Here is a 20,362-nt window from a genome sequence, read left to right on the forward strand (position 1 = left end):
CAACAAGGAGGAACAGGAATTTCTTATCCTGGTACCAAATGTACTTCTGGCATTTTGAGAAGAAACAGAACATAAAACGTACAAGGAAAACAAGTCCAATTAATACCACCCAAAAATATTTTCAAGGTTCAATTGTAGGATTTCTTCTTGGGCTACTTTATGTAATTCCATTATTCATACCAACTCATTTCTAGCGATTTTAGAGGGGATTCAGTAATATCTTGCCTCTATCACTTAGAATGTTGCCTTCGGAATTTAAAGTGTTTCTTCGGACTCAAAAAATTACCAGGATCAGGAAATTAAAGGAGCAGTTTCTACTCAGCTGCAGTTCGTGAAACTGAAATCTGATTTTTCACCAGAATTCTCCAGTTTGTAAATATCGGCTCAAAGGAAACAAAAACAACCAAAACATACACAAATACATACACACTTGAACGCAGGCACATTAGACAGGCAAAACAAAATAGCCCACAGGCCCCGTCTAGCACTCAGGCTGCCAGTTTGTAAGATTCTGCTCTAAAATTTCTATCACTTGCTACTATTTTTCACTTTTATATTTAGGTATTTCAGGGCTCTAAAATTCAGCCAGCCTCTAAGCAGATACAAGTTAGTTACTATACAATATTTCTCCCAGATTCGGAGTATTCCACTCTAGACACCCAGCATCATTAGGGAGTTGTGTACACAGATAACCTTTCTGCTCTGTTACCATTTTCTTAATATTTAAGTAGAGCAGGTCTGCCAAGTTAACTGAGTGCTAGCTCCCAGAATCTAATTTAATTTGCTCAAAAAGTTACTGTAATAAAAATGCTTTTAGAAAACTGAAGCAAGCTAGATAAGATTGTATCAAAATCTTACTCCCTACCACCACCACCCCCAAAAAAAGAGAAAAGAATTTTACTTCCCCCACAAGCCTGAAAATGTTGGGGACACAAGAAAGGAAACAGGAGCAGTGGGACAAGAAAGGAGTGTCTGTAGTCTTTGGAATCTTACTCCCTTGTTTCTTCCCTGAGGCTACTCTCATTTCCTTCTCAGGACAGAAAGTCCCATCAATTCCCAGTGATCCTTTTGCCTGAGGCTCACTTGGGAGATATTGGGACCAGTTAGGAGGAAAACAGTCCTTTAACTCCGTGGGGTCTATTTTTGGCTCCTGTGGGGCAGTTTTCATTGCCAGGCTCTAGAACAAACCTCATGAAAAATCACAGATATAGATGTATGAGCCTACCTGTGTACCTGCTGAATCAATCTCCCAGGCTGGGGACCAGGAATTTTAATTTTTTACAACTTGTATCTTTAGCAGGCTTCCCCAGGTGATTCTGATGTGCTGCCAAGTTTCAGAAATGCAAAACTCCCCTTTGATCTACACTACCGAGCTCATAACCCAAGAGTACTTGTAACAGTCTCTGTACATCACTGGGCATTAGCCAGAGGCATATGCTGTTCCCTCTTCCTGAAATATTTATGCTGCCTAACTCCTAGCACATCTGCTACAGTCTCAATGTTTATGTAACCCTCAAATTCATGCTGAAATCCTAAATTCATGTTGAAACCCCAAAACTGATGACAGTTAGAGAAGGGGCCTTTGGGAGATGCTTAAGGGCAGAGCCCTCACAAATGGGATTAGTGCCTTATAAAAGAAGTTTCAGAGAGATTCCTGCCCCCTCTCACCAAGTGAGGATACAGTAAGAAGACACCAACTAAAACTAGAAAGAAGGTCCTCTCAAGAATGTGATCCTACTAGCGCCTCGATCTTGGACTTCCAGACTCCAGAGCTGTGAGAAATAAATTTCTGTTGTTCATAAGCCACCCAGTCTGTGGTATTTTGTTCATAGCAGCCCAAACAGATTAAGACAACCCCTCACTTCCATCACTTTTACTCTATTCAGGTCTTGCTTGAATTCTCTGAGCTCCTTCATTCTCTAAGCCACAGTTCCCCTTCATCCGTCTTGTAATGGTTTGTGGGTTCCTTCCTTTACAGCACTTGCCAAAGTTCTTACAAGTGTTCTGAGTGGTTATTTAAAGATTTTATTTTTTTTTAATTCTTATTTATTTATGATAGTCACAGAGAGAGAGAGAGAGAGAGAGGCAGAGACATAGGCAGAGGGAGAAGCAGGCTCCATGCACCGGGAGCCCGACGTGGGATTCGATCCCGGGTCTCCAGGATCGCGCCCTGGGCCAAAGGCAGGGGCCAAACCGCTGCGCCACCCAGGGATCCCTGAGTGGTTATTTAAATGCCAGTTCCTAACTAGATAGTCAAGGTCCAAGAGGATCGAAATGACCTGTTTTGCCAACCTTTTTTTTTTTTTAAGATTTTATTTATTTATTCATGAGAGGCAGAGACACAGGCAGAGGGAGAAGCAGGTTCCATGCAGGGAGCCCAAGGTGGGACTCGATCCCAGGGTCTCCAGGATCACACCCCAGGTTGAAGGCGGCGCTAAACCATTAAGCCACCAGGGCTGCCCATGTTTTGCCAACCATTGTAACCCCGTCCCCAGCATAAGGCCTGGCACAACGTAGGTGCTCTAGATATTTTAGTTACAAGTCACAAAATTGATGGTGTATATGGAAGAGAGTGAGATTAACTCCACTGAGTTCTGCATTAGCAAGATACATACCACCAACATACCAGAAGTGAACGGCCTAAAGGGTGAGATCATTTCATAATAAGCAAGTTGTTCTTTTCAAGGTTTAAAATAAGAGAACTAAATTGGAAGTAGGAAAGACCATTTGTGGGGCACCTGGGTGGCTCAGTTGGTTGAGCATCTGCCTTTGGCTCAGGTTGTGATCCCAGAGTCCTGGATGGAGGACTTCTCCTGTGTCTCTGCCTCGCTCTCTGGGTCTCTCATGAACAAATAAATAAAATCTTCAAATAAACAAATAAGGAAAGACCATTCGCACATATGAATGCAAAGTGAATCACTATTACACACAGTTTTCCACTGTGGATTAATTCACACGGTTAGGCTGGCAGTTTAGTGAAAATGGAAAGTTCAATTTAAGACTTGCCATGTGTCAAGGTGGTCCAACAATGAACTTGCAGCTTCAGGTGACACCCAAGTTTTGGAAATTAGGTGACAGAAATCATTCCTCACTAGTGCCATAAGAGGCCACAAGGAAATCAGAGACCATCAGGACTCAAAATCAGATTCATCTGGAGGGGTGTGGCATGGGACCACATAAGGACATCGAAGCAGTAGCAAATTTAAACCACTCGTAAATTCTGCTAGATGCCAGGAGTTATTTTGAGTGAATTAAGATAACTGTACCATTTACATGTATACTTCAAACTCTAAAAAATGGAAACCTATCATTTCTACTACTTTATAAGCAGATTCTCAAGTTCCCAGGATGGTCTTCCACTTTTTTATTTATTTTATTTTTTGGTCTTCCACTTTTATTTCTGAAGATCCAGCTCATCCTCATTTTTCCCACCTGCTGCCCCTTGCCACAGGTTAAGCTGAGCCAGGAAGGGCTTGATTCAGGCACTTTTCAGGCAGACTAGTCCCAAAAGCTTTAAATGCCGACTATATGCAAACACAGTCCAAACTTATCATTACTAGTCTTAACATTTCTCTGAGCTGCTCTGCTACTTATGACTGCCAATTTGTCGCACTGACCTGGACAACCAAATCCCTACCAGTTTTTTGCCAAAAACATCAGGAATTTGTCCAGTCCGCACCAGTCCACTTCTATTATCCTATTCCAAGCCATCAATCATTTATCAACCCCTAACTGGTCTCCCTGCTTCCACCCTTGCCTCTCAAGCCATTTTCCACCCAGAAGCTAAAATGATTTTTATTTTCCAAAAAAGAGAAAGATCTATCACTACTCAAGATCTTCCAGCAGTCTCCAATTGTACTTAACAAGCAGAAGCAGAAAGATCATAGAACTGAGAGTTCGAGCTCTGGTTTTGCTACTAACTATAAATCTTAGCAAAATTATGTGACTTCACCCTCCTAGGCCATACTTGCAAAATGAACGGGCTGTTTAGCTTTAAAAGTCTAATATTCTAAATCCAGTATGCAATTTTATTTTATTTTTTAAAAGATTTATTTATTCATGAGAGACAGAGAGAGAGACAGAGAGAGAGAGAGGCAAAGACACAGGCAGAGGGAGAAGCAGGCTCCACACAGGGAGCCTGATGTGGGACTTGATCCCGGGACTCCAGGATCACGCCCTGGGCCGAAGGCAGGCACTAAACCGCTGAGCCACCCAGGGATCCCCAGTATGCAATTTTAAATGCCCATCTTGGCTTATTCTATTTCTCTGTTTCAATAAAACATCTATTTCATAAATCCTATACCCATCCTGAGGTCTATGCTCAGCAACACAACATAGAGATGCCCTGGTTTTTCTCTCACTTTCATTTGATATCTTCAGGCAGACAAGAGGGATAGGAGCAACTGGGTGGCTCAGTTGGTTGAGTGTCTGACTCTTGATCTCAGCTCAGGTGGTCTTGATCCCTGGGTCATGAGCTCAAGCCCCATGTTGGGACCCACGATGGACATGGAGGCTACTTTAAAGAAAGAAAAGAGGAGCGTCTGGGTGGCTGAGTCAGTTAAGCATCTGCCTTTGGCTTAGGTCATGATCCCAGGGTCCTGGGACTGAGCCTGGAATCAGCTTCTTGCTAGGCAGGGAGTCTGCTTCTCCTTCTCCCTCTGCCCCGCCCCCACCATCACTTGGGCTCTGTCTCAAATAAATGAAACTTTTTTTTTTTTAAAGAGGGATAGAGAGGAATCTCAGCCTTCCACTTGGGCAAGTCCATCTGATGTGGCAACTCTACAGCTGGAAGGTATCCACATAAGATCACCAAGTCCTGGCTGTACCCCTCAGATGGGTCATTTCAAGCTGCTAGACATCTTCCAGTTGACACAAAACTAAAACTGACATGCCCACAGAAAAACCAAGTGCAGATTTTTGTGAGACAGGCCTCTATGTGGTCAGAATATTGACCTCTTGATGATTTTTTTCCCTGTAGGATTTTAGCAAAGACTAAGTTTTAACTGTGAGAATGACTTATTCCAGAAAAGAATATCATTTTTTATGGAGAACCAACTAAAATATACAAACCACGTTCCACAAAATGAAAGGACAGTGTGGTGTAAGGAATTCACATGTACGTGGCTTGAAAATGAAGGAGGCAGGCAGACAAGAGGATTTTCCCAGTTTGGTTCGTTTTTTAAAATACTATTTCATGGAAGCCATGGGGAAGGGGTTGGCGGTGAAGAAACAAGCCACAAAACCCTCACACTCAGAAAACCAGGAAAAAAACCTCCTCTTACTTGCCTTAGGGCAAATTAAGCAAATAAAGGAAAACCACTTAGTTACTCCCACTCCCCTTCTCTCAGGGCTACCAAGAGCCAACTTCCTCTATCGCCATGCTCTATCCTTCTGTCTCAATGTCACAAACAGCCCAAGATATTGCTAATATTCTGGTTCGATATTTAGTTTACCTGCTTTGGGATTAATACCTGCTTTTTCCAACCCCCACTCTAGGCTTTCCTTTGATTCATCAGAATACTAAAATTTGAGATTTTAATCCAACCTACAGTTTAAACAAACAAACAAAAATATTTAATGCCCATTTTCTCAGGTGTGTGAACAGAAAATGAATGTTAAAATCTGTGAAATGTGAGATTAGTTAAAAGAGTTAAACAGATCCAAAACCCAGCCAGAGAGCACCAATATCCCTGCTTCCCAGATTCATTCCCCCTTTACCCCAAGACCTTAGCTCTGAATTCCCTCTTCACAGTGGTTGTTGCCCGGCACCCTCCATCTGCCCAGGGACTCCAAGGCAGTTGGCACCACAGCTGCCACTAGCGTGAGAATCCTGAAGAGAAACTAGACAGAGCTATCCTATTAAAATGAATGCTCACTGCAAACACAGGCCAAAGACAAAATACTTACATCTACTCAAACTGTTGATAGCAGATGACCCTGTGCCAGAAAACCCCATTCTTCAATCACCAAACCTATGGAGGATTTTGTGCATTTCAAATATCCACTCAGAAAATATTCAAGAACCATCACATGGTCCTATGTTTGAAATACACATTAAATCTGAGGAGCTCTTAGGCCTTAGAGAAATCTCAGCTTGGCTTATCTCTTTTTTTCCACCAAGAAAGCAGTAAGTTAGCCAGGACCCTCTCCCCTGGACGGTCAACTGGAAATCCCATTGGTTGAATGTACCTAGGTCCCCAGCTTTAAGACTGCTGGCCGGCAGTTTGAAACTTTCTCTAGGCACCAAGTAGTAGATAGTCTGGACTCAATTGTTCTCTAATTGTTTCCTGTGTGGAGGCTGACCTATATACTAGACTGTCATCTCGCCTAGGGCAAGGACCAATACTTGCTTGGCATCCTGCCCTGCGCTTAAGCATATGGTCATGCATTTGGTATACAATGCAAATATCTGATTTGTCTTAAAATTTGTTTAAAAGCAATTTTTAGTTGCTTTTTAATTTTTTTAATTAAGAAAATATGTTTGGGACGCCTGAGTGGCTCAGCAGTTAAGCAACTGCCTTCGGCTCAGGGCGTAATCCTGGAGTCCCAAAACAGTCTGCTTCGGGCTCCCTGCAGGGAGCCTGCTTCTCCCTCTTACCTGTGTCTCTCTCTCTCTCCGTGTCTCTCATGAATAAATAAATAAAATCTTAGAAAAGAAAGAAAGAAAATGTTTAAATTTCTCCCTTATGTTTTTTAAACTCGGAAAACTGAACATACCTCATTTGATAAACAAAGCAAAGAAAATCCCACTAAGTTCTTCACTGTACAAATTATAAGGCAGGCTGATGACTGGCCATTATGAAAGGGGATCTCATTTCATTCCATTGGGCTCTAATTTGCTGCCTACCATTCCTCCCAGCACAGCACAGAAAATGTTTAATAAGTATTTCATTACAGTGAAATCTTCATAACTTAAGAGGTTAAAGGCAGAATTCTGCTATCTTGGTCATTTCTACCACTTGTTTTCCTCTCTCTTTCCCATTTTTCCTCAGCCTCTAATCAAGTCACATTCTGAAGACATTCAGACTCACTACAGCTCAAGAGCTGACTGTGGACAGAGCTATAACCTCTTCTAAACCAAAAACTGACACCTCGGAGGAATAGATTTTCCTCCTTCAAGATAAGGGTTATCTTTAAGCTAAGCATCCAGGAGTCTCCCTTGGTTTTGTTTTTAAGCCTTAAGGAATTTTACCTTCTAGCACTATGTAAGAGGACTGATATCTGGGTACACACAAAAGCCTCCGGGTGATGGATATGCAAATTAGAATGTTTATACAATAGATGTAACTAAACCAAGGACATTACCTTAGCAGATAGGCTTTCAGACAAATTCACTTCAAACATTTCACTTTGCACTACTAATCTGAATTTTGGTGTAACTGTTGCTAATTTAGAATTTCAGTGATAAGATGTGTGCTCTGATTCTCTTCATTCAAACACAATGCTGCCATTTACCAAAGGAGAAGAAAAAGGAATTTTTTTTGTTGTTTAAAAAGATCAAGTATTTTGGTTACTTGAAAAAGCCATGAATAACATTCTGTATTGTATATTTGACTCACTCTCCAATAAGACATCATCACACCCCCAGTCTTCATTCTTAGGTGATAAAGAAAGAAAAAAATACTAGAACAGAACTTTAGCTTCAGATTTTCTTGTAATTTACTGGGAACAAACCATTGGAAATGCTTTGCCTTCAATATTTTAACTTTTTTTTTTTTTTTTTTTTTTTTTTTACGGTTTGGATCTCAGAAAAACTGAGGCTGAGGAAGTATTAACCACCACCACTCCTTTCTTTTTTTTCCTCTAGAATGTTAAAATAAGTCAGTACTCCCCCAAACATACAAGTAAAAGCAAACAAACAAAAGCAATGACAGCTCAAAACCTTCCTGAAACTTTCTCATGATAAATATGACTGGGTTGTGGGTTATACAGGTGTATACATTTTTCAAAACACAGCAAAATGTACTCATGATCTCTGTATTTCACAGTATATAAATTATGGCTCAATGTTTTTTAAAAATACCTTCCTGAAAATCATATTTCACTGTCATCAATAATTCATCTCAGACCTGAGTTCTTTGTGGGTCAACAAAATCCTAAAGCCAAAAAGGAGTCTCATAACCCAAAAGCCATTGATACCCATGCCCCCAAGTCACCAGAAACTTCCATCTTGAATTCCCCTTCACACTGAAATTGCCCCAGATATGAAATTCCACTCACCTCACCCGACTGAGATGGCATCTTCAGTTTGGTGAGCTTGGCTTTGGCAGGCACTTTTAAGTCTGTTTTTTCAAAGGTCTGTTGCCGGTAGTCCTCCGGCAGTGGTTTCAGTTCAGGTGACTCACTAGGAGCCTGATCTTGACCGTCCATGGGCCGGACGTAAGCCGTGGGCTTCTGCTGCATCGCAACAGTTTTTGAGGGGAGGGAAGGTGGGGGGAAAGTCTGAGAAGGTGGCTGGGGAGGGGCCACCCCAAGGCCGGCAACTGCCACTAAATTGTCTTGAGGGGTCTCTTTATCATGGACCTTTGCTACTAGGTCTTTGGGAGATTTGGCTGGGCAATAGCCTTTACTATTACTGTTACTGCTGTGAATCTTGCTGCTTCCTTGTGTCCGGGGAAGAGCTTGCTGGTTGGAATGTACAGATGACAGGGGGGGCACTGGGGAAGGCAAGGAGAGTAAGGGAGAAAGCTCCCTCTCAGGAGCAGAGTCTGTCACCAAAGCACAGCGGTCTCCATCAGCTCTGCGGTCACCTTTTTTGTGATGACCAGAGCCGCACACCTCCTGACCAAGGCGATCTTGGGTTGGGTGCTGGCTGTCTGGTGGGCCATAGCTTTTGACATGAGGATTTGACATTGGTTCCATTCTTGGCTGTGCCATCTTTGGGTTCTGGCTTACGTTACCAACAGGAAGTGGTCCGGAGGCAGGAGTATTAACAGGCTGGTGGTGGGCACTCGTGTGGAAGGAGTGGGATGGAATGCTGCTCCCCTTTTCAGGAAATAAAGGATATCTTGGCTTTCCCAACCTATTTTCAGAGGCATCCAAGCGATGAGGGTGGGACTTGCTGCTAAAGAACTCCTTCACTTCTTCATAGTTTCCCAACATGTTCTGTATTCGACTGGATAGCTCATCACCTTTTTCTGTCTGGAAAAGAAAAATATAGCAGAGTTAGATACTGGAAAAAAAAAATCTAAGGAAAATCATCATTTAATAAATGTTGTTACATAATACTATTTAAAGAAAAAAAAATCCACTTCTATTTAATGTATAACATAAAATGTAACATGCAGTTTAAACTCAATTATCCTGTTGAGAAGCCCACCCTGGACAAATATTACTAAAGACAGGAGACTAACATTACAAAGGAAGACCACAAACTGGTAATTTGAATGGCAAAGTACAGAGAATTTTCACTCTTTTTTCAAAGACAATCTAAGATAAGTGGTCTTATTTTCATATTTGTGACCCCTGTTCAAACTCACTTTCTATTACAGAGTGAAATATGGTGATAAATCAGGCTTTCTAGTATTCACTGAATACCTTGTAGGGCTCTCCAAAAAGGGGGATCTTTTCAGAAAATGCCTCTTTCTCTTGGTGAGCTTCCTGGTTGCGTCTTTCCTTCTCTCTAATTCGAAGCAGGTTCCGGTCTTCATTGTACAAGCTGTTTCAGATGCCACAAAGGAACAAAAACAATAAAATTTATCAGCGTCCAAGTTTCGTTTTGCATGTGTACATGTGTGAGGGAGGCCAGGAGAGGTCAACAAGAAGTGATAACAAAGGAAATGTTTCAAAGAAAGCGTAAGTCCCCCAAACCACTCCTGGATTGAGGCTGTGACCCTCTGGCCTTAAGTCCTGGCTCCAGAAACCTAAGCAGTCACTCTGGAATACTGCCCTTCGTGGCTCAGGACTGACTCCAAACTGAACAGTCTTTTATAGGCAGTCGTGGAAGAGCGACAAGATTAGCGTTATTTTTACTTTCAGCTTGCAAAATATGGGGTAGAGATAGAAGCTTTTCATCTGAAGGAGTCAGCAGGATGTGAACTTTAATAAGGCTGTTTTCCTGGATCACTATTATACATTTTGGAAGATTAAAATCAAAAGGTTTATTTCATAATTAAAAGATTACCAAGCACCCAAAACAGCATTTACTTCATTCTCTGCCTATTCTACCGGGAGTGTCTTGGCATGTTAAACCCCAAAAGATAATTTTAATTCTCATTTCAAATGTAAAGGATGGGAAAATCCATTTTTTTTTTTTTTAAATATTCATGAGAGACACAGAGCAAGAGAGAGGCAGAGACACAGGCAGAAGGAGAAGCAGGCTCCATGCAGGGAGCCCGATGTGGGACTCAATCCTAGGACTCCAGGATCACGCCCTGGGCCGAAGGCAGGTGCTAAACCACTGAGCCACCCAGGGATCCCCAGGAAAATCCAATTTTAGATGTCAGCTTTACCTACCGAGAAGTCTGATAATCTGATTGCCCTACTTAAACCACATAAAAATATATCCTAAATCATCAGCCCTGGCACTAAAAGGGTTAAAAATGCATTCACTGACAGACAAATGGCAGAAGGAAACCAACAAGAGTGCAGTTTTAGCTAGCATGTAATCCCAAAGTAGGCTGGCCACAGGTCAGCAACACAGGCCACACTCTCCCGACACTCATATGTGATATATAAGAATAATGATAGTAAGAACTATAAACTGACTTTTGTCCTCATACATGTATTTCTAGGGGAGCTACTGAATCCTTTCCCCCATCATTATGTGAATAAATAAGTAGGAAAAAATTAAACTGTCTTGCCAAGGTCACATGCACACCTTCACAAATTATAGTGCTGATCTCAGACACCCCTTTTCCTGGCCTCTCTGCTCTCATGACTTGTCTTATTTTCTCCAACAAGAGCCTACTTACTGTTCTCCCTGCTTCCCCAACATCTTGTCTCTCTAAACTAGCCTTCTCATAGAAAGAAATCCAACCTAAAGCTCTGGTTCCCATGCCACTACCCACATTTTAAAATAACAAGCATTTGATAGCTCTTTGCTGCTGCAGAATTAACTCTAAATCCTTGCTATGGCATTAAAATTCTCCCAATAATCTAGTACAAATCTACTCTAGATATCACCCTACTGTTTCCCTGTAGACCTGCCTCATGCATTCTCCTTGACAGTCATGTCTACTTCCCAAACATAACCTTTAAAAGCAGCCTCTTGCTCTAATCTCATCTCTAGAACTCTGAATGATAATCAATTCTCCCAGGACCATTTCACACATGGAATATGATTCACCCACAAACCACCTGTATATTCTGGGCATTCCAGACTATTCCTTGCTCCTCACTGGTATCCTGGACCTTGATGCTTTCATTCTAATCAAACAAATTTCCTCTGCTTCTCTCTCAACCTCACACCCTTATCCCCGATTTTCAGCTACCAGCAAATCTCTAGGGTGGTTCCAATGTTACCCAATCTAAAGGCTTCCTTAAATTCACCAAGCATGTGCTAATATAACACAATGAGTGCTTCTCTCTCCTCCTCCCCTTTCCCCCTAGAATGTGAGCTCCATCAAAATAAAACCTCTCACTTCTCTCTCTCTTGATGCTAATGCACGGTACTTTACATAGAAACTAACCATTACTTTGTTTTGTTTTGTTTTTAAGATTTTATTTATTTATTCATGAGAGACACAGAGAGAGGCAGAGACACAGGCAGAGGGAGAAGCAGGCTCCATGCAGGGAGCCTGACATGGGACTCTTTCCCTGGACTCCAGGATCATGCCCTGGGCTGAAGGTAGGCACTAAACTGCTGAGCCACCCAGGGATCCCTAACCATTAGTTTTAAATTAAAAAACAGCCACTATGTTTATAATGTATTTTTAAAGACTTACATATAAATTTTTAAAGATTAACTCCGGAAGACATATGCAAAAACAATTTTTTAAAAATAGCCATCTATAAAGTTATTTTCTGCTTTTACCATAGCCTTAAGGTGGTGAGGAGGCTAAGCTACCTGGCTAAATTTACCTGGATGTGGCCAAAGAATTACCTGTTTAAGCTTACCATAACAAAAACTTTTCCTAAAGAATGGATAGCTTGATGTCATACTTTACAAGAGAACTACAAAGTGAACAATTTATGTTAGTCAACATACTGAAAAAAGTTGGAAAAAAAAAGACTAAACCAGAAACTAGCTATGGAATCTTCTTCAACAGAGTCTGAATCTCACATGTTTTGGACAGTTAGAGTTATTTCTGGTTGAAAGCAGCACAGTGAACCTGATGACCACTCAGGAATTCCTTTCAGTTATTTTATAACTTTGGTAATTCTTCATTGGCTCAAAAAAAAAAAAAAAAAATCATGAGGGGCAGCTGGGTGACTCAGTGGTTGAGCCTCTGGCTCAGGGTGTGATGATTCCAGGAACTGGGGATTGAGTCCCACCTTAGGGTTCCCATGGGGAGCCTGCGCCTGCTTCTTCCTCTGCCTATGTCTCTGCCTCTCTCTCCATGTCTCCCATGAATAAATTAAATCTTAAAAAAAAATCATGTAACGTTAACATACATCCATGAGAGCCAATTAAGAGGGTTGATCAGGAAATCAACTTTTTTCCTTCCAACTTGCTTTTACAGCCACTTGCAGAGCAGGTAGGGCATGCAACTGTCTTGTAAGCAACCCGAAATGCCAAGCTTCTCTTTTCCACAGCTACTTGGTACATGTACCACACACAGGTAAGAAGCAGCTTCCCAAGGGCACCTGCTTTACCATCCTCATCACGAAGGGAGTTCTCCCTTTCTGATTCTGCAGGTTACACCACCACAGTCCCTACAGCTTTATTTGCTTATGAGTGTTCACAGCCTTTGGTTCCACTTCAATAACAGACTTCTGCCCACTTCTGATTTTTACCTTGGTCTCCGAGAAGGTAACCCAAATGCAAAGTTCTCAGTTCCAGATGGAAAGTGAGGGTGTGAGCAGTGGCACCCCAACTATAGGCAGCTTGGGGTCCTCACTTAATTTTTCTATCAACTCCACACATATTTTTAAGAAAAGCTACCCTGGCTTAAAAGTACTCAGGTATTTCTAAATTGATCAGCACAGCCTTATCTCCGTTATCATGGGAGTTTTACCACACTTCAATGTTTTATTTCTTAAGTAACAAAAATTGCTATGGAAATAATAAGAACCCAATTTTACAATGTTTCCAACACCGGCTTATGGCTGCTATGTGACTCAAAAATCCAGGTACCTCCCACAGGGGAAAAAATCCTATTAAATTAGGGACTCGGCTTAATTAGAGGTTTTACTTCATTAGTTTAAAAGTTAAAACCCACACCAAGATTTTATTGGCAGACAAATGTAATACTATACCAATTTTGAAACAACCTTTGAGTGTATTTCTTTTTTAATTAACCATTCATTACCCTTCAACTGAAAAACCTAGTGAGATGAGGAAAGACCTCATGAGTGTTACTGGTAGGATGAGTTTTATGAGTTCTAGACTTTGTGAGAGAAACTCACTCTCCCCCAACTGTCCCTTGGGTCTCACTCCCCAAGGCTCCTGGGCAGGGCAGAGGTAGGCCGAAGAGACAGTAAGTGACCAGTTCACAATTCCCAGGACTACAGAGGACAGGCTGTGAGCCCTCATTCTTCTGGACTGTCTACCTTCTCCTTGCAACTGTCAGGGTTTTACCAGTCACACTGGGGAGCTTTCTGGTTTACTTGGCTTTTACTTACTCTAAGTTTGCAATGGTTTAACGAATGGTTTGCTAAAGTTCATAGGCAAATTTTTTCATGAATATTTTTCTTTATTCTATTTTGACATCAGGGGAAATATTTTTTTTTTTAAATATCAAAACAATTAGTAGTCATGAGTAAGTAAATCACTGTTCAGCCTTACACATCATCTTTAATTCAAGGTGCAAAGACGGGGTCGACAGAAGAATCTCAAACGAGGGGATTTGAAGTACATGTCCTACATGATTCACAGACTTCATTACCTTTGAATAATTACAAGGTGACTATCACTTCATTTAATTAAATTAAAGGTGGCATTTCTCCTCTGGTGTGGAGGAGAAAACATTCTCCCTTAGGGGATAACCCCATCCCAACATCATCCTTTCACTGGACTTTCTCATTGTTCCACACAAAGCTACAAGTTCTCCTTCCCTGCTTTCTATGCAGCATTTTGGATTAGGTGAGAGGTTCCCAAATCAATGAACACTAGAATCAACCTGGAGGACCTGTTAAATCATGGAATGCAGAGACCTATCCCCCAGTTTCTGAGTCTGTAATCTGATGTGGGACGTGAGATCTTACACGTAACAAGTTTCTAGGTGTGCACACTCTACTTGGCTCTATGGATCACTCTAATAAAGCTTACCAAAAATGGGAGCAAGGATGACAGTACCAGCAGGTTGCCAAGAACTGCCACCACTTAGCAGCTGTTGTTCAGTCAGCACTGATTTAGGCACACCACATCGGTCTCCTATTTAATTTTCACAACTCTGTGAGAGGGAGATTATTAACCCCATCTTCCAGACGAGGAAAAAAAAATGAAGCTCAGATTAATTTGCTATTAAATGATAACCTTAAAATTCGAATGCAGGTCTGTTTGGCAAAAAAGCAGGTATTCTTAATCACAGTTCTGCTAGCAAGTTCTGCACAGCAAGGCTATATTAAATAGGGCAACAACAATATTAAATAGGGCAACAACAAAGAAGGTGTGCTGTGTGTTCATTTACTATCACTCGTAATTCCTTGGTCTCAAAAAGGTACACATCGATGATTCAGGTTTTATCCCTGCCAGCAGAGCAATCTCAGAGCCACAAAATGTGTTTGGTTCAATGTATCCACGAGGGTCTGTCCTTGCCTCAGGACCGGACAGAGAGCCCTTTGAGAGAGGAATGGCCAGCAGCATGAAGTTACTCCTCAGGTTATAAAAACCACACCACAATTCTTATTTTAGAGCCTTTAAAAAAAAAAAAAAAAATTAGAGCCCTTTTTAATTTACAGATTTGAGGTTACTGGCTCCATAACAACCTCTAAATTCACAAGTCCTCTCCAAAGTGCTAAGGGGCTCTTCACATTAATTTCTTTCAAGGACAGGCTGTAAATAAACTTGCACCAAAGCAGCCATTACATGCCTGATATCAGGCTCCACTCCCAGGAACTTCTGGCCACTAACCCAGGCAAGTTCCTAGAGCCTTGGTGCCACTTGCTTGGCCAGCCCAGGAGCCCCCTCCCCTGACCTGGGTAGAGAGAGACAGAGACAGACAGAGAGAGACAGAGAGACCACCAAGTCACACGATGATTTGAAGCAACCTAGGGCATTCAAAAATAAGGCCACATGTTGAAGTGCCCCTGGGGGGAGGGTGCCAAGTCTGACCACCCAGCAGATGGTCAGGAGTTTCCGCAGAAGTCTGCCTAAATAAAATAGGGAGTTACTTCCAGCGGCCATTCAGTCACCACTCTGTTGCTTTTGGATCACATACTACTGTCCCCCGTCTGCAAAGGTTCAGTACCGATGGATCAAAAAGATCTCTGCAACAAACCACTGCCCTCCACTTTTCCCCCCCTCGTAAGCGAACTAGAAAGACCAAAGGGGAAACCACAGGCTCCAGCTTCCTGTGCCTGGTGGGCCCTGCAGAACACGAGTGCACCAGCCATTACTCGGGCGGAGCGGCCGCAGGTTTGCAGTCACAGAATCCTACGGCTGTAATCCACGCGGGAGCCCCGGTGAAGCCTGGAAGTCTAACACACACCAGGCTGCTCTCGCTTTCGGAGAGGTGCTGAACTCCTGAGGAATTCAGAGCTGCCCATTCAGCCCCTGAACGCAGTCACTCAGTCGAGCCCATGCTGGGGCCTGTCAGGGCCCATTTACTCTGACTTCTCAAATGTCCCTCCTTGCCATTATGGGTAGATGCGTTACAACACTGTGATAGAATGAAGAAATCACAGTTCTGGTATGGATTAATGAGAGAGATCCTCTTTCTCAATTTCCCTTGCACTAAAAAAGAAAGGAAAAGAACATAGGTGGAAGGAGGAAAAGACACTATAAGTAACAGGAAGGGCCAACTTGAGCGTGAGCGATGGGGCCATCATCTGGCTGTGAGCACCTACGTCCAGGCTGGAGCCCACGGGCCCTGCTGCTAATCTAGGTTAGTCATGCAGGATCACCAAATGCCATTGGGTGCTTCCATGGCAACCCTGGGCCCCCAGGGCAGGCTATGCACAGCTGACTACCCATTTATCACCCTTGACTGACCACTCCACACAGACCTGCCTCTAATAGATGTGACCATTCTCTCTAGAACTCACATTTAAAAGCTGAATTCTTCCTTGGGGGATAGAGTGTAATTTCTCCAGTGTATTTATCTCCCTAGGCATGGAAGAGACATTTGGCAGGAAGGAAAGGAAAAAATCCTAAAATCTAAAACATAGACTAATTTTTGAAAAGAATGAGTCTTTTTACTGTTTTAGGAGGACTATGCCATTCTGATTTGAATGGACAAAAGAGAAAACAAAACGAAAAACTCTCAGTCTATTCACAAAAGTTGGAAAGGGTGGTTTAAAGATTGGTGATATGGGACGCCTGGGTGGCTCGGCGTTTGAGCATCTGCCTTTGGCTCAGGGCGTGATCCTGGAGTCCTGGGATCGAGTCCCACAGCGGGCTCCCTGCATGGAGCCTGCTTCTCCCTCTGCCTGTGTCTCTGCCTCTGTGTGTTTGTCATGAATAAATAAATAAAATCTTTAAAAAAAAGAGAGAGAGACTGGTGATATGATATGTCACAAAGTGACAGAGACAAAAGGATAGCAGCTTTGGGTTCTTACTCTCATGCAAGCGACTTACTTTTAAAGTCCATCTTCAGGCCCTTTGCCACCATGTTTCTCTAGTCCTACAATCTAACATTCAGGGAACATTTTTCACATACTGGCTTTACAGGACAATGTCAACATACTTCAAAGCACAAAGTTCATTTTGCCATTAAATCTGTATTACTCATCAATACACTTTAAACATGAGAAATCAGAGTGGCTCCATGTTTGAAAGAAGAAATGCTGCTTCAAAGAATGGAGAATTTTTTCCCTCTTTTGCTTTGTACATGTGAAAGAATTTGCAACAGGTTTTCTTGTAATAAAAATCACTCAGCTAAATCTTCCAAAGATTTTCACCTTTATTACTTCCCCCATCACCTAACACACACAATAAATGCAAAGAAAAAACAAAGATTTAACCCTTAATTTCAAAGACCAAATCTGATTTAATATAAAAGAAAAATCAGCCAAGTGAAATGACAAAATAGAATTATGTCACTCTTTTTTCCCTGGAGGAGCTCCAAGGGGATTATCTCAAAGTACAGCTCTGCTACTCACTTTTGCTTGCCACAGAAGACTCAGCCTCATTAGAATACTGAAGGAGTTGTATATCACTCCATTTTGCAAAATTAAATCAACCTTTAAGATATTTTTATATATCTTATAGACATACTATGAGTTTTGAATTGAGAGAGCCTCAACTTGGGCAAACTTGAGTAAAAGGTCAGGCACTTCCATCCTAATGAGAGACACGTTAATTTACCTTTCAAAATGAACCTGCCAGGTATTTTTCTACATACGTTAGTATGTAGCAAAGGTCTAAAAGGATTCATTTTACAAATATCTATCAGGAAGAAGCACCAGATTAGGGTAGAGGAGGTAAGCAGTAGTATAGTGGTTTAAGGAATATTTTAACTTTTTTTTTTTTTTTTTTAATGAGAAGGTATCCATTCATTATTTGTGCAGTTAAAAATTTTGATTAAGAACAAAAGAAACTGCCTCATGTAACAACATCAAGATCAGGGCTAAAGAAAAATTGAGGTGTTGAACATTTTGCCACTAACTCTCACTGGAACCTATGAACACTGATTTTGGACCCTGGACTCAGTCTTCAATCATTACTAAAAATTACAGACCCATCTGCATAAAGCAGTGCCTTAGAGACTATGTTCCAAAGTTCAAACACCAGCAGCTGATTTTTTTTTTTAGAAAACCTGTCTCACTATAGCCCATTTTGGTTACCTTAATAGATCATAAATATATTTGGAGAGGCATTTGTATCCTATTGATGGAAAAGCACAAGAATTTGTCTTCTTCAATAGTCTTAAAAGGGCAGTGAGGGAAGCTGTGTGGGTGGGGATACAGAGCTCCAACAAGAGGACGATGAGGGGAGAGGAGACAGATGAGCTACTGTGTTCCTATGCATAAGACATAGTACTTTACCTTCTAAACACATTTAAAACACAAGCACACACATTTTAAACATTTTTTAAAAATCAAAAAACTAGTACTGACTGAGGAAGGCCATCATGCAAACGGCACAATTACACAAACCACAACACTGAAAAGAAATCACTCCCGACCTTGAAGATTTGACAATCTATGTGCTAGGGGTTAGTAAAATTTGCTTTTAATGCTATTTGAAATGAGAACATATTAATGTAACTAAGAAATTCCAGAAAAAGGCAGTCTCTCAGAGGGGATCCCTAAAATTCCGACACTTCCTACTTACAGTTAACTGAAAGCAAGTACAGAAATGACCCTCCCCCTCCCACAGTGGCAACAGGCTCACTAGAGATAAATCTGCCACTTGACTATTTCTGTTCCCTCATTTAGTTATAAAGGTCCCTGGTGTTCGGAACTACCTCAGACCGCCTGCCTTATTGGCAACTGTACATTTGGCACCAGTCAGAAACATGGGCAGAAGCTGTTGGCTCTCCCCTGCAGATCTCGTCTGTACTAGGATCAACCAGAGCACTGGCCTCATTACCATGCCATTCTTCTTTCACACTCAACTGACCATGAAGGACCACATCACACACCTATAAAATAATGAGGCTGGTGAAAGTCTGTATTATAATAGCCACAAAATAAAAGAATGCGGTGATCATAAACTAAGAAAGAATGGAGACTATCTAGCTCAAAGTTCTAGACTTTTATGCTTGTCTCATTTAATTCATGCTCAACCAAAAAAAAAAAAAAAAGTTTGGGATATTAAATCTATTAAACATCCAAAATTTAAATGAAGTGTTGTGTGGACTTCCTTACTTCTGACTTGGGAGCACAGCCCCACAAGGCTTCTTGTCCTCAGCCACTTAGCTCCACACAGCTGCCTCACAGAAAATGCCTTTATAAAAATCATGAATCTGATCTTATTACTCACCTATTTACAGCTTTTCTGAGCCCAAAGCTGCCTACAGGATTAAAACTACAGTGGTTAAGCCAAGCAACACCCTTCAGTACCTGGCTTCAACTTACCTCCAACCTTCAAGGGGTAAGACCTCTTTCTGCTCATTTCTCAAACAAAAATGGGGAAGACCCCATTCCTGCGCCCCTTCCCAATACTATGAACACAAAGAACTGGGGGATGTAGGAAAAAAGCACAGCCCTTATCTCTGCCAGTTCTCTTGAGAACTCTCCCCCTTTCGAAGCCTTCCCAAATATCCCTGCCTCTCCATCAGGGTCCCTAGCCCCAAACTCCATTCTCACCTCCAATCTCTGATGTGAATGATTCCTTTCTCTGGAATACATCTATTCCTGCAAGTCTTTCCATGTTTACATTTACAGAAATGAGACAGACTGTACACGTGCCTACAGATTTTCTTTATCAGACTGTGAGCTTCTTAATGGCAAGGACTCTTCCTGAGAGCACAGGGCTTAGAACTAGAAAGTGATGCTTAATCTACTATCCTTGACTTAGTGATTACATTCAAGCATTACTCAATTCCAAACAGTCGAGAATTCTCCTGAAGCCTGCCAGTCTTACTCATTATTTGATGACAAAATACGATTCATTGTCTCATACCTAAAACTGATTTTACCAGACTGTTGTACCCATCAAATGACTCAAACCGAGAAGGAAGCTGACATCTCTCTTTCCTAGGTCAGCCATGAAAGCTGCCTCAGCTAACACCATATGTCTCAGTTAATATTAGGGTTTTTATTCTTCAGTTTGCCATATTATTAGTCATGAAAGTCCAAGTATACTACACCAAAAAAAAAAAAAAAGGCTAAATAACATTTATAGCAAATACACATTCATTTTAAATCAAATAAGATTCAGAATAATATTAATAAGCTGTCCCTAGGACTAAAACTTCAACAAAAATCCCACAATGAAAAAAAAATCTCTCCATGCTGTTTTAAATGCATTGTGGGGAAAACAAAACAAAACAAAAAATACAACATCTAGAAAGTTTTAAAATGCAAATGAGATTACATGGCTCCTTCCACTGCTGTAAGATCAGCATAGGCTTCCCTTAGAATTCAAGATTAAAACCCAGAAGGTTGATCTATAAGGCTCTATCTCCAGCACACTATCTCCAGATATAAGCCC

General features: G+C 41.5%; 1 protein-coding gene across 1 annotated transcript in view; it reads right to left on the reverse strand.

Annotated features, from left to right (window-relative positions):
* Window positions 1-20,362, reverse strand: part of AFF1 (AF4/FMR2 family member 1) — a 197,149-nt gene that overhangs the window by 78,158 nt on the left and 98,629 nt on the right. The window contains exons 3-4 of the mRNA XM_038582193.1: window positions 9,538-9,658; window positions 8,221-9,141 (exon numbers count right to left, since the gene is read on the reverse strand). Coding sequence (XP_038438121.1) covers window positions 8,221-9,141; window positions 9,538-9,658 — 1,042 coding nt within the window. The remainder of the gene's footprint in view (window positions 1-8,220; window positions 9,142-9,537; window positions 9,659-20,362) is intronic.

The sequence above is a fragment of the Canis lupus genome, chromosome 32, assembly GCF_011100685.1.
Source record: "Canis lupus familiaris isolate Mischka breed German Shepherd chromosome 32, alternate assembly UU_Cfam_GSD_1.0, whole genome shotgun sequence".
Lineage (NCBI taxonomy): Eukaryota > Metazoa > Chordata > Mammalia > Carnivora > Canidae > Canis > Canis lupus.